Source organism: Charadrius vociferus, unplaced genomic scaffold (genome assembly GCF_000708025.1).
Source record: "Charadrius vociferus isolate BGI_N301 unplaced genomic scaffold, ASM70802v2 scaffold368, whole genome shotgun sequence".
Lineage (NCBI taxonomy): Eukaryota > Metazoa > Chordata > Aves > Charadriiformes > Charadriidae > Charadrius > Charadrius vociferus.
In genome coordinates, this window is record NW_009649714.1 from 677,513 (window position 1) to 691,257 (window position 13,745).

The 13,745-nt window shown below is 42.5% G+C and overlaps 1 protein-coding gene across 1 annotated transcript in view; it reads left to right on the top strand.

The window, feature by feature from the left end:
* Positions 1–13,745, top strand: part of TRPC5 (transient receptor potential cation channel, subfamily C, member 5) — a 65,574-nt gene that overhangs the window by 8,373 nt on the left and 43,456 nt on the right. Inside the window, exon 2 of the mRNA XM_009890721.1 lies at positions 8,505–9,026. Coding sequence (XP_009889023.1) covers positions 8,505–9,026 — 522 coding nt within the window. The remainder of the gene's footprint in view (positions 1–8,504; positions 9,027–13,745) is intronic.

Here is a 13,745-nt window from a genome sequence, read left to right on the forward strand (position 1 = left end):
TAGGGAAAAACATCCTGTTTGTGTTCCTACACAAGGAAGCTTTTGGTCTCTCTGTAGCTCTGTTGACTAAGGTGTTTGGTTTCAAAAAACCATATTTCATTATCTACCCAACATCCACGGAAGTGCCCAGTTTACTCTCCACCCTTTGCTCATAAACCCCAATTACAGCATTAGCTGCTCCCTTACATCAGCCCCTGACATCACGCAGCACGTGTTTTTGCCTCTAGTCTGTAGGACTTCTGAAACCCAGAAGGGGCTTTTGCCGTGGCTCTCTAGATCCATCGATACAAATATGCGGGAGAGTCTTCCGGGTGCAATAGTCGCAACACATTTTCCAGGGGAAGCTTCTTTGTATGGGGAAACTGAAGGTAACAAATTACAGGCTTCTCCGAAAAAGGCTCTGGGATCTATAAGGAACGGCAGGATGGTCCTTCTCTGACTGTTGAACAGAGCTGTGCTTGGGTTTGCAAAGCAGAATGGCACCTTTATGGTTTGTTTATCCCAGCGATGGGCAGTCTTTTGGTGGCAACAAGATGGGGTGGGGGGTGTCAAAAAGGCATTGACTGAGAACAATATTCTCCCTGCTCCTCTCCTCATTGTTACAGCAAGAGAACGCTGTAATCCAAGGTCTGCGCTCTGTCATTGCCTTGGGAGAACAAGTTGGAAAACCGCTTAAGCCTGCAAGGGGTTCAGGGTCACGTGCATGGTTGGTACTTAATTCATGGCAGTGCGAGAGGGCTTGTGTGTTCCACTTAAATACTCTTCAGGCAGACAGATGATGGGTTAGAGGCATGAGGAGCATATCATTAGCTAGATGTTTTGAACTACCTAGCATTAGAAATAACAAAGGAAGTCGCTGCCTGAGTGGTAAAAAAGGAAGATCATAACCACATGGATTTTATTGTCATGTGAGACCCTGCTGCCTCTCTAGATTGTCATTTCTTCGCTATCGCAAACTCTGAGGTCTTTTCAGAAGCCACAGTATTTTCTTGGTTAGTATAACAACAATGCCAAAAGCACAGCTTAGTAGTCAAAACGGGGAGAAATGCAGCCTCCTGCTTTGGGAGCATCAGGATGTGTTTAGCGCAACATCATACAGCGCTGGGCTGGCACCAGATGCAGTCACTCACTCCTCGCTGTGATGTTGTCTTATGATCAAATCTGACTCTTTTTTTCTTTTTTTTTAAGGAACGTCATTGAATAGGAACACAACCCCATCTCTCCCGAGCTAAAAGCCCTCCATTTTCAAGCCCTGTTAACAACATATTACCTCACCTAAACTCAATGAAACATCTCTCATACGCACACAGTAATAAATTACACGAAATAGGGACATTTTATGTACAAAGATGACATGTAAGGTTATAGATAGCATGATTATTAGCGTATATTAGCACATCTTGTCCTTGTTACCACTAAGAATAGGAAATACAGAGACCAGATAAAATGAATTAAAAAGCTGGACAACTCTTCCCTCCCAGAATAAATCCTGGAAAATATTAGAAAAAGAGTAGCCATAATAAAACAAAGATTGCCCTAAAGACAGAGCCTGCATATTTCCAGCTAACTGTCTTTGTTTCAGCATGCCTGGGGTCAGGGGAAAGCTTATCCATAAATGAAAAAATATCTAAGATGCAGCAATGTTCCAAGGCTGTTAGTGTAGTTAAGTAATTTACAGGACTGGATTAAGTGAGCTCTTTAACAAAACTCATTTCCAAATTTAAAAAACACATAAAAAATTGTTAGGGTTTAGTCTTTATTTTTACCCAAAACAGCTGCTGCCCTCACAGCGTAACTCTTAAAATGGTAATGAGGAAAGGTGAAAAAATGAACAAGCAGCATTTTATATTTAATGGGGAAAACAACCCAGCTTCGGGCATATATCAACTGGTCTGCCTCTCCAGACTTCGGGAGGCAATTCAATTCACTCTCGTGTCAGCAACACTAGACAGACACCTGAGTTGGTATGAGGGTCTCAGGAAAAAGATCTCATGAACAGCCAGGGAATCTCTGCGTTCTGGCAAGGGTTTGGCAGATCCACAGCGTGCTGTGAGCCAGGTTCTGATGTCACTTAGGCCACTTTTTCTCTAGCAGCTTCCTTAATGTCTGGATTTTAACTGTCCCAAACTTAGGTCCCCTGGTTGTTTTAACTGGACAAGTGTCATTATTCAGCTACCCCCAGGCTACGTAAGCGTATGATAAAACCAAGATTCATTCGACAGCTGGACATATCATAGAGATAATGTGACATAACATGTAAATTGTGACTGCAATGAACTTCTCAACCACTCTTACACAGATGAAGAGTCGTAACCAGGAGAGGGTGCAATTGCTCATGGCACAGCACTGGTCTTACGTCTCTAAACAACAATAGGCACTCTCCAGCCCCTCTTCCTGCTGGAGTCAGTAGTTCTTAGCTGGAGCAAGGCACAGGAATTCAGGGCAAAGCAGACCCCAAGACTGCACTTCAGTTACATACAACCGAACTCTTTAACAGCATCCCTCTGTGACTTGGAGAATAAACTCCACACTGACTGCACTCTTTCTTCATTTCATCATCAAGTGCCTTATCTTATTTCCTCCATCCGCATCAGAAAGGGAGAGTGGCTTAGAGGAGAGAGTGCTCTGCCTGGAGTAAGTTGCCATAGGCCATTTAAATGCATATTCGCAAAATCCTTTCCTTCTGAAGGCTTCTCTCTGGATTCCTCTTTTTTAATCCCCAACAAAAGAGAAGTTATTATGTAGCATCAACCACAAATGATGACATCTTTTGACAGTCTTTCTGGCTGTGCTGCATTTCCTAAACACATGGCTGAACACAAGCTCTGATGCAGTTCTGCCACTGTCAAATGCACTAGGTTTCCGTTTAGTTCTGAAAACTAATCCCTTGGGTCTACCTCCAGCTTTAAACACATGGATAAAAAGGAGAATTAAAACTTGAAGGATCTAGAGCAGATATATCTGGATTAAAGTATTTTGCTTTTCTTTATTGGTTGCAGAGGAAGAAGTTTGGTTATACAAGTATCACAAATCAAATTTTTCACAGTATTTCAATAGTACTGCGTTATATCGTGCTATTTTTCATTCAGAGATCCTTATTTCAATATTAATAATCTACCGTCTAGTAACCTGCTATCAGCATTTGGCTTGCTACAAGGCGCTAAAAGGTACTAAATTTCTCTGTTTTGCAGTATCACTCTGAGAGGCAGAGACTTTATTTGGCTTTACAGGCACGTAAGTCACTGTGCAGATTTTAGACCAGAAGGAGCCTTTTCTTCAGCTGGATATTCTGGGACAGCTGGATTGAAATCACTGGAATACTTCGGTAACAACAGCAGAACTTGGCAAAAGTACATCTGCAACCACGTGTGCTTTATATCAGAGTTACGAACTTGTTCATCGCCAGTACAAAAGCTCTGAAAGTACATTACTTTTTGTTATCAGTTTGTGTTGTTAGCTATATTTCATTAAACAAATTCATCGTTTCATTCAATGCATTGCTCTTTAAAGAAAAAACAACTTCCCTATTAATATAAATATTGTCATTGCTCTGATACAAGATGGCTCAAGGCATCTCTGATTAAGATATTCAGTTATTGAAAGCGACACCACTGCGTCACCTAAAATGAACGCTTAAATTTATAGAAGCATGTAACAGTTTTCCAGAGTTCCGCATAAGGAAGCAAATGCCTATGGGGTTCCATCAAGGAAAGAATTTGTTTATGGGTTTAGGCAAGGAGCAGGATTCAACTGGTCATGTGGTCAGACACAATAGGTATTGTTTTTAAGACGCTTGCTGGTAACATGGCTGATCTGCAGTGTAGCAACACTGACTCTGTCTCTCGTTCTCTATTTATAGAGCTGCAGCTAGAAGTACCACAGGACTGCGATTCTGAACAAAATTGCAGTCACTTCTAAAGCTCCTTTGACCGCCGAGCTTCGCACTAAATTGATGTAGTACAAAATCTTCTTTTTAGAATGACAGAAATTGGCTGTGCCTGTTACCTTGTTTGCAGATGGCATATGCACTTCCCCCATAGGGCTGCATGAAGAAAACCAAACTAGAAATAGGAAATCCTTGCTCAATAAGTTACCCAAGCTTTCGTTTTCACAAGTGTTACATTTGAAGTTTTCCAGTGAGGTTGCATGAGTTTGTTTTGTTTAGTAAAATATTTGGTTTTGGCAATTGGAAAATCTTTTATAACATATAGTCATATCAAAAAGTTATGCAAGTTGAAAATTATGCAGATTAATGTATTTACAGCTTGTCACGGTTATACTTAAAATTTATTATACCGGTCCAGGTGAGGTGCTAGTTTATGGAATAGAAATGGCTTGAAAATGTGGCAGTTCCATCTGAAACAGGTAAAAGTATTATTAGTTATTTTCAAAGTGGCGGCGCTCTCAATGCCAGACAGGATGAATATTTAGACTGTCTCTGACCCAAAAAGCTTATAATTTAAAGATTAACAAAACTTAGAAAGTAAAGGATTTTGTGGTTAAGCTTTGCATTACTTTCTAGATATTCTCTCTTCAGTTCAGGTGTGAAGCACCGAAGGGGTTGTCTGGGGACACTGCAGCTGTGAGCATCAGTAAAGGTGAACACTGAGGAGAGACCGGAACGTGAAGGGAGACTAGTGTCTGGTAGGGTTACCGGACCGTAATCAGGAGGACTATCAATATAGAGGGGCGGAAAAGCATAAGATGCAAAGACAGAAACAGAAAACCACCCCCAAATAGTCATTAGACAGAGCCAGGCTCTTTCCTCAGAGTTCAAGATTTTGCACTTGACTGGCAAGTCCCTTTGCTGCAGAACAGCTTTTTTTTAGGTGCATAGATAGATGACAGATGCTGTAGAAACACTGTAGCTTGCTTTGAAATCTTCCGGTGTTTAAACCTGGATATTAGCTTCCATGGTCTGTAAGAGGCAAAAGATGCATTTGTGTTAGTCTTTCGGTTTGGTTGAGGAGCACGCTTTTGAGATGTGTCTTCTTAACCCTCCCCGTTTACTGCCCTTTGGTTCACATTCCCGAGCAGTCTCACAGCACTCGCGCTGGGTTGCTTCTGCACAGCGCTAAACCAGAGGAGGTGCTCCAGGGACACTCAGATACCAGACTAGATGAAGTCCAAAGTAAAACTCCTAAGAGACCTACGACAAGGCCATCAGGTCTTCAGTGCCAGGTTTTGGGGCTTTTTTTGCTCTGCGGTTCTGCTCCTCTTACATTGTACTAATTACTAACATAAGCAGAGACTCCTCTTCTTCCTATCCAGAGCTTCTTTCCAGCAGTGGACTATTTACTGGGAAACTTGGTTTTGCCAGTCAGAGGAAAGCTTAGCTATACTGAACAGTGCTTTTACGTAAGCTAATTCTCTATTTTCTTCTCCTCTTATGAATTAAGCTTGTTTCTCCCCCACCTTTTTAAATAAAGGAGACTTTTCACTCACTGCAGTATTGTTCAGAGAAGCAGCAGCACAATGGTAAGCAGCATACCTTTATGAGGATTGAGTCTAGAAACGCGATAACGAACGTTCAATCACTTGTTGTTAATGGTATCGTTAATTTCTTAAGTGAACGTTACCGAGATGAAATACGGAAAAGGCACATGCTCCTATGCAAGCAGTGACAACAAGGTTCCGAAGGACTCAGCTTAACAGCTTGTGTCCGGTGATGAGGTTAATGGAAAAGAATTTGTTATTCAGGTCACTTAATGAAAATAACCTTGGAAGAGCTTAGCAGAGCCCTTGAGGTAGAATAATTTATTCCTCTTCTGCTTCCATCACTGTAAGTTAACCCAAGACATAGAAGAAGCTGTTCTCAACATGAACTCAACCTGTCAGAGCAGTGCAGGAGGAACATCAGCAATTACAATGTGTTGTAATCTCTGCTGCCCCTCCAGTGATAATACGTAGAATACAGCCTTCAGAGCAAAGGCTCGCTTTGCATAGCCCCATCTTTAAAACAAGGCAGTTTGTTTCTTAGCATGCAGGTTATCAAAACATTGTGCAAGACAACAAAAATATTCACCACAAGACATACAATTTTTAGCCAATGTATGGTCTTTGGATCAGCAAGGCATAGAAAAGAGAGAGGCCACAGCAGCCATCAGTCGCGCTATTCCTGTTCTGTGTTTTGGTGGTTTGTTTGGCTGCTCAGCTATAATCCGAAATAAGCTTAAGCTCCTGTGATCTGGGGCTTTACACTGCTCTGCCCCCAGACTGCAGGGAGCCTGTACGTCTCTGCACCACCATTTCCCTTCTTATCCCTTAATTAAAAGTGCTGCGTACTGCCCAGGAAAACATGCCTTCCACACAGCAGCTGCCTGAATCCATTTTTGGGGTGACGGCTTGTGATATGAGCCAGAATAAGGAGGTCCTGATTTGATCCCAAACCTTGGGACAACCATTTTGAGAGCCCTAGATCCAGTTTTGGAAAACCTTAGGTGTAGACAGAAGCAGACAAGATTAGCACTATCCCCACCTGTAATATTACTACCTCGTCGGCAAGTGTCCATTTCATACTCTGAGCAACATGAATACCTCATCTGTGTAAAGCTGAAAATCCTTTTCACAGCCCTGGGTACAATAACTTCCATATAGAAAAACAAGATTAAACTTGACAGTAATAGGAGTGATGGAGGGGGAAAGCGTTCTTCCTTTGAGGCAGAGGCTGTGAATACAGCAGCAAGTGACTGACTGAAAAAGGAGAGGAAGAAAGATAAATGCCGTTATTCAAGCATCAGGGCTTATAAAAATGCTTCTAAGAGAGAGAAAAAAAAAAACCCGCACCTTTCTCTTGACATTTAACAAACTACTTAAACGAGCTAAGCAAAGGAAAAGAAAGAAAGTCAAAGACCTTACAAAGAAAGCTGCTTTCAGCTGTTTGTTACTAGATGTCTTAAAATGCATTTATCCAACCTCGCTAAGAGACACCAAGCCCTCCGTGACCCACAGCAAATCCTCACTACCATTCCTTCTTCTTCCCATGAGCCATATTTATCAGCCCCCTCCTGGCTGCCTCTGTAGGGACCAGCCCTATTAGCAAAGCCTCCAGACACCTGTGTGTCTTCAACGCTTCGTGTGTCACATCCAGCGTAGCAGACTTGCGTATTATTCCCCAAAACACCTCTAGGCACTCAGTAAGCCCTGCTCCAGTAAACGACCCTGCACCTCCGTGTGGTGCCGACCTTTGGGAGAGCGTTGTGTGTAGTGAACGGCTCTCTCCCGCTGTCGGCTGCGTTGTGTAGAGGTTTCTCGATCAGCTGCAGCTGAGGAGTCTGTAGCTCTTAAGCGCTATAGAGGCACTTAACTCCCAGGGAACTCCGATTCAGTGGTTAGAGGTTCACCACCTCACAACCAGTCTTAGGTGTATCCCAGAGAAGGATGTATAACTGGTTACTTCATGCGACTTTATCGCCGCTTTACTTTTGGGTTTTTACAGACTGAGTAATGTTTCCTGTCAGTAGGACTCTTTGACAATAGTTTCTCTGAAACGCCTTTGACATTTGCGAGGGGAAGCAGGCCTACTGTTCACCAAAACCAGCAATCACCCCCCCAGCAGCAGGATGCCAACTGCCAGGGCAAGAGTGGTGGGCACACGAAGTACAGTATGCTCGAGTAATGATTAACACACAACAAAGCGAGCTGCCGGGGCTGCAAATGGAAACACACTGCGTGCTTGGGATGTAAGAGCATTTTGGTCTAATTTTGCAGTCTGCATATAGTAATAAGGCACAACAGGGTGTGCATTAAGCTCATCTTTTGAGAAGTGCAACAGTAGCTGAATAATGCACACCCTGGAGTGTCTTATTTGTAGTGGACTATGGCTCATTAATTTTACATTTAAATTTTTTCAAACCCATTAAAAAAAAAAAAAACAAATCTATTCTGAGGGCAGTTATGTAATGTATCCTTCCACTGAAAAGTATTTTCAAATAAAAACAGTAGGGAAAAGGTGAGGAAGAGCTTTGCAGACCAGTGTTTGGTTTGGTTTGTGTAGGTCCTGCTACGAGCAGGTTTTTGGCCTGCCAATGCAGATGTATAATGCAAATAATGATAGTTATGGAAATCTATTCACTCTTCACTCTTTTCTAGACTTCCTTTTCTTTTTTTTTTTTTTTTAATTACCTGGGCATTTTGTCTTCCTTTTTTTTTTTCCTACAGAAGTCCACCGTTTGGTATATGAACCAATACCCCTTTCTGAACAGGTTCACATATAAAGCATTCAGATGGGGATGTGACTGACTTTTCCACCAGAGTGGGAACTGAGTGGTCAGGGGTTCCTGCGTGTGAGGCAGACAGGCATGATTTGTGGGAAGATGGTTTTGCCAGAATGGCAGTGTGTGTGTGTGTGTGTGTGTGTGTTCATGGATACAATAGGATTTAAAGAACAGAATGTGTTACAAAAACTCTGTTTTGTTATGACATCACTTCAAAAGTATGAAGGAGGGACATCTGATTTCTGCTGTTCCACATGAAATATGACTATGGTTTATCCCTTTATATAGGTTCCAACCTTGATGATGGACACCCAGTTTTCAGAATTCACTCCAGATATCACCCCAATAATGCTGGCGGCTCACACCAACAACTATGAAATCATCAAACTGCTTGTCCAAAGACGGGTAACAATTCCACGCCCACACCAGATCAGATGCAACTGTGTGGAATGTGTCTCCAGTTCGGAGGTGGACAGCCTGAGGCATTCCAGGTCAAGGCTGAACATCTACAAAGCCTTAGCCAGCCCTTCGCTGATTGCCTTATCAAGCGAGGACCCCATCTTGACGGCCTTCCGACTGGGCTGGGAGCTGAAGGAACTCAGCAAAGTGGAAAATGAGTTCAAGGCTGAATATGAAGAGCTTTCACAGCAGTGCAAGCGTTTTGCTAAGGACCTGTTGGATCAAGCACGGAGTTCCCGAGAACTGGAGATCATTCTCAATCACAGAGATGATCAAAGCGAAGAGCTGGATCCCCAGAAATGTCATGATTTGGCAAAGCTAAAGGTAGCAATAAAGTATCACCAGAAAGAGGTAAGAGTCATTTAAATGCAAAGGTGTGTGAAGGCTTCATGTATTGGGTAAAAGGATTCATTTCTCTAGTCTCCATGGGTTTGTTCAGGGTTGCTAGGTGACAGCCAGCGGGAGTGAGTTTGGATGGAGTGGAGAACCATGTGCAAGTGGGTTACTCACAAACCAGGAGGTTCGCTGTGCCTTGCTGGCAGCATCAATCGGATGACAGTTGAGGGCAACAGGACTGAGACTTGCTGCACTGGGTTATGGCTTCTACAGCATGGAAACTTTCTGTTTCGAGGATCCTTGAATGCCATTTCATTGTAACCCTTCCCCCTGCAAAGAACAGCCTTCAGAGTTCTCCAGGTTTGTTAGCTCCGAAAGCTTTTCCCAGTACCTGCTTTTATGCAGGAACCAAAAGCTAGAAGGGGTTGCCTGGCTCACGAAGGTCTTGACTGCAGGAAGTAATATAATACATAATTCGCTTCCTCCAGCCACTAAGCACTTCCCAGCACCCATTCAACACTAACTCGTAGGGGCCAGAGAAACAACAGCAGCAAAAAGAGCAGGAGAGATCAAGAGCACTCTCATTGTTACCAGCAATTTTGTTAGGTGAAAATGCTCATGTGATGCTCGGAAGTGGATCACGTCATGCAAATACTTCTTCACACCCGAGACACCTCAGGTTGATTCTTGTTCCTTGATTCATCCATGTTTCAGGAACTGAGAAGCAATTCCCAGAAATTCAAACTCCTGCCCATAGTACCAGAAAGGAAAGACATACTTCAACAAAAGGGCACAGAGCCTTTCAGAAGCCCTGCACATCCAGAGATTTATAAGCTGGTTCAATAAAGGCCATGAACCCAAGGAGAATGCTGACAACAGTTTCATTAGCTGGCTCTGGATTTTCTTTCTCTTTCCAAATCTGGACAGAATTTAGTAGATGATATATTACTGCTGGCCAGTGATGTTCCAGGTTATCTGTAGGAGGAATTTAGCTTGCTCGGTTGAGGAACTGAATTGCAATGTCTATTACATTATGCTGTGTCCAGAAGGTGAGAGGAGTGGTGGAAAAGCCTGCCGCATTACTCTTTTCACTGTCTTCCACACATTTGACCCTTTGTTTTATACATTGACCCAGGTGAGGACATATCAGGCTTGATATTATACATTCCACCTCCCTTAATGGCCGCTTATGTCATCCGAGGTAAGATAGTCAAGAAGTAAAAGATGCAGGTTTTCCTTTCTTCCCTTTGGTCCGTTATTCCTCCTGAGTACCGGCCCCTTGATGCAGCAAGGTGGAGCCGAAGCCTCAAGCTTTCTGGGGTCTAGCACGTGGTCACTTACTGCTCTTACTGGGCTACTCCAGTGAAGTGTCAGGCCCACCAGCCTTCACGTCAGGTTGTGGTTTTTACTCTAGCTGACAGGGTTAGGTAACACCACAAGTGCTTTAGGGCCACGCAGAAGTAGTGAAGAGTTAGTCTGGAGGCGGGTAATACAGTATATCAGGTCAAATGTTCCTTGAATCTAAGGACCAGAAATTCTGCGTCAGTTTTGGGGGGGGTTTACTGGCCTCATAGCCACAGACGCTGCATCCACATCCACCCGTCAGCAGCCAGGACACCACTGGCGCTGCTGTGTGTAGATCACTGCTGGTTTCGATGTCTTATCACGGTTCGGGGTTACTGTTGACATCCAAGCATAAATCTGTGGCTGCGCCTTATCTTGTGTTCACATTCAGAAACTGCACGTCTGAAGGAGTTCGCTATATTTGAAATGTAGTGCTGAACAGTCCTGAAGCTCTCTTATTTTCAAGTAACAAATTTTTAATCTTTGCTTGCTTGCTCGACAGTTTTTATCTCCTTTTTTAGGCATATTTGGCTGAATTCCAAGCAGATGGACAAAATCCATGTTTTGTGACATATTCATGACAGTTCCAGCATATAAATGATAGCAAATACGCTCTGTGTTGCCAGCTGAAGTCAGTGCTGTTTCCAGGTAGAATACTGGCGGGCAGGGACAGAATGAATGAGATTGGGAAACCAGCCCCACTGAAACTGAAAACCAGCATCCTGCCTGGTTATTCACAAATACCTGATGCGTCCTGCAGGATGGTGTCTGTATGCAACAAAATATTTTCTTATCATCATAATTAGTCCAATACAAAACACCAAGCAAGATATAAAAGTCATTGCCAGCTTCTGAAACAAATGAGTAGGAACATTTGTCAGGGAGACACTGAGAAATGCCTTTTAATCGTGATTGAAAAGTATCAGACTGAGAGCTTTTTTGTGGGGGACAGGAAGGAAAACAGAAACAAGTTTGGTTTTGTGAAAGACAGTTCTGCAGAGAGAAACAACAGAATTTTTAAAAGTAGATCTTCTTGTTCTGCTGAAGCTTTTTGTGTCTTAACATTATATGGGATTGGATTGGATGGAGAAGCTTTTTATATCTTAGTGTTGACAAAGTTCTAAGTCAAATCTTTAGTAGCCTAAGATGAAAATCCAAAGTGGACCTTAGTTATTTTCTGGGGCTGTAAATGGTTACCGCAGTTGTTAGTTCTTTATATTTGTCATAAAGAATGCGTAATCTCACATTGATTTTAGGCTAATTGCTAGACAAATTTCCTGCAGCTTTTTTTCCTTTTTGAGTGAAATAAACCTCAACATTTTCCCCAAAATATGAAAGTGTTCCATTTCAGCTTAATCGGGCAGATACATTCAACTTCAAGATTCTTTCCAGAGAAGTTGTTAAGAGGGTATTGGCAAAGAGATCGTTGCCTTTGGATGGAGGGGCGGTCCTGTGTGTTTTGGGTAGGGAGTAGATCTTAAAGTTACTTTTTCTTTGTACCAGCATAAATGATCTGGGAATTCCAGAGCGCTCTTCACCAGACACATTATTCCCTGTTCTCTCCAAAGCATTTCAGATGAACCCGCTGTACCTTTTTTTTTTTCCTCCCCATTGCACTCTGATACTGAAGAGTAGGTGCTGGGTTGTTTCAGGTACAGAAAAGTAACAGCATTCAAATTTCTAGTGCACACGGATGATCTCTGGCAACGAACATACAGAACTGAAAAAAATCCCAAGGGGAAAAGCTAGACATCTATGGGCCGTTCTTGCTCCAAACCGGGCCCTTGGAGGAAAGCTTTTTAAAGCTCGTTAGGCTGCTAAATATGCAGGCAAGTAGGCAATAAGTTTTTTAACAGAGTATAATCTGGTTAAGTGCCTAAATCCTGTTGGAGATTAGACACTTATCTTGCTGAGGCAATTTGAGATTCCACTGTAGATTTAGCTGCATCTTTTGGCACCTGATCTTGTACGTTAAGTTTTTGCAAACAATTAGGAATCATCCCCGCCACGGACACAAATCCCCGTTGCCTGCACTGAATCCAGCAAACTTACTCATGGTATACACAACTTCATCTTTTGATCTGGCCTGAGTGCCTCAGTCTGCAGGAACCTGGGTGAGGACTGGATTAGCGATAGCCACAACTTCAGTCCTACCTCCAGAGAAGTACTGACCTCGTCACCAAGGCTCCCCCTCCGTCTGCATCCCCAGGAAAATCCCACTGCCCGTGCACTTCTGCCTCATGATGCAGATAAGGGTTTCGTCTTTACAAGGGTCGAAACATCTCCCATTCTTTTTTTTTTTCCCAACAAAATAGCCTGGGAGGTACAAGTTTTGATTTTTTCCCAAACATTGCATGCGTTAAATATTTTATAAACAGACAAATGTGTCGCTCATGAGGAAGAAGACCCTTTTCCTTTGGAGGAGGGTCAAAACAATGGAGAAGAAATTTCTTGCTTTTCATGTTTGTTTTTAATAAGCCCATATATCCTACATGGTAAATTACTGTTTACACAGAAAGAAAAATTTCAATTACACAGGAAAGATTAAAATGTGCCCTAAGGTAGCTTTGTAGTATATTTTATGGTAGTAAATGTTAAAACCATGCTGTGCAACGTTCACAAGCTCCCTCTCCATTTCAAGTGTAGGATGGTTGTGTCCTCAGTTTCAAATTACAGAAGGGCCCTGATCATTTCTTTAGAAGATAGGAAGGATTTAGTTGTTGTGATCGCTGTTTGTGTGGCAGTCACAAAATATTAGAAAAAAATGGGGACAGCTCTAGTACAATGTGAAACGTGATGAGTTAGATCCAGCACAGACACGTCGGTTTTCTCAGTCCACTTTCGCAAGAAATTATTTTCATAGGATCACAGGAATTCATGGTCTAAGAGGCAAATCGGCTTTTCACAAGTGCTCTTGTAGTATATGGCATTTGTCTTCATATTAATCCTTTTCAAATTCTTTTATTCACGACTAATTTTGGAAGGAGAAAGGTGCTGAAGACTTAATAAGAAAAGGCACAGCTCAGCTGTTGGGGATCAATCTTCTCTATGCTGTTCTGGCACCAAATTAGCTCTGCATTTGTTAATTTGTTAGTATTTCTAAGAAAAGATGGGGAAAAGTCATCTCTGAGGGTCTTGCCAGTCACATAAAGCATAGTTGTATGTACAGTGTACCATTGCTGTATTGGAGAATCAGAGCATGGGCTAAATGCAAATATAATTTTTATGTCCTTTAAGGTTTTTTTACATTGCCAAAATAATGAAAAGCAATCATAGTGTAGCAGTGAATCAGGTCTAAAAGGGCAGACTTCTCCTTGCACATAACATTCTGCTAAGCCACAAGAATAGCAATACACATTCAGCCTATTCCTCCTTTCCTGCTCTCCATCG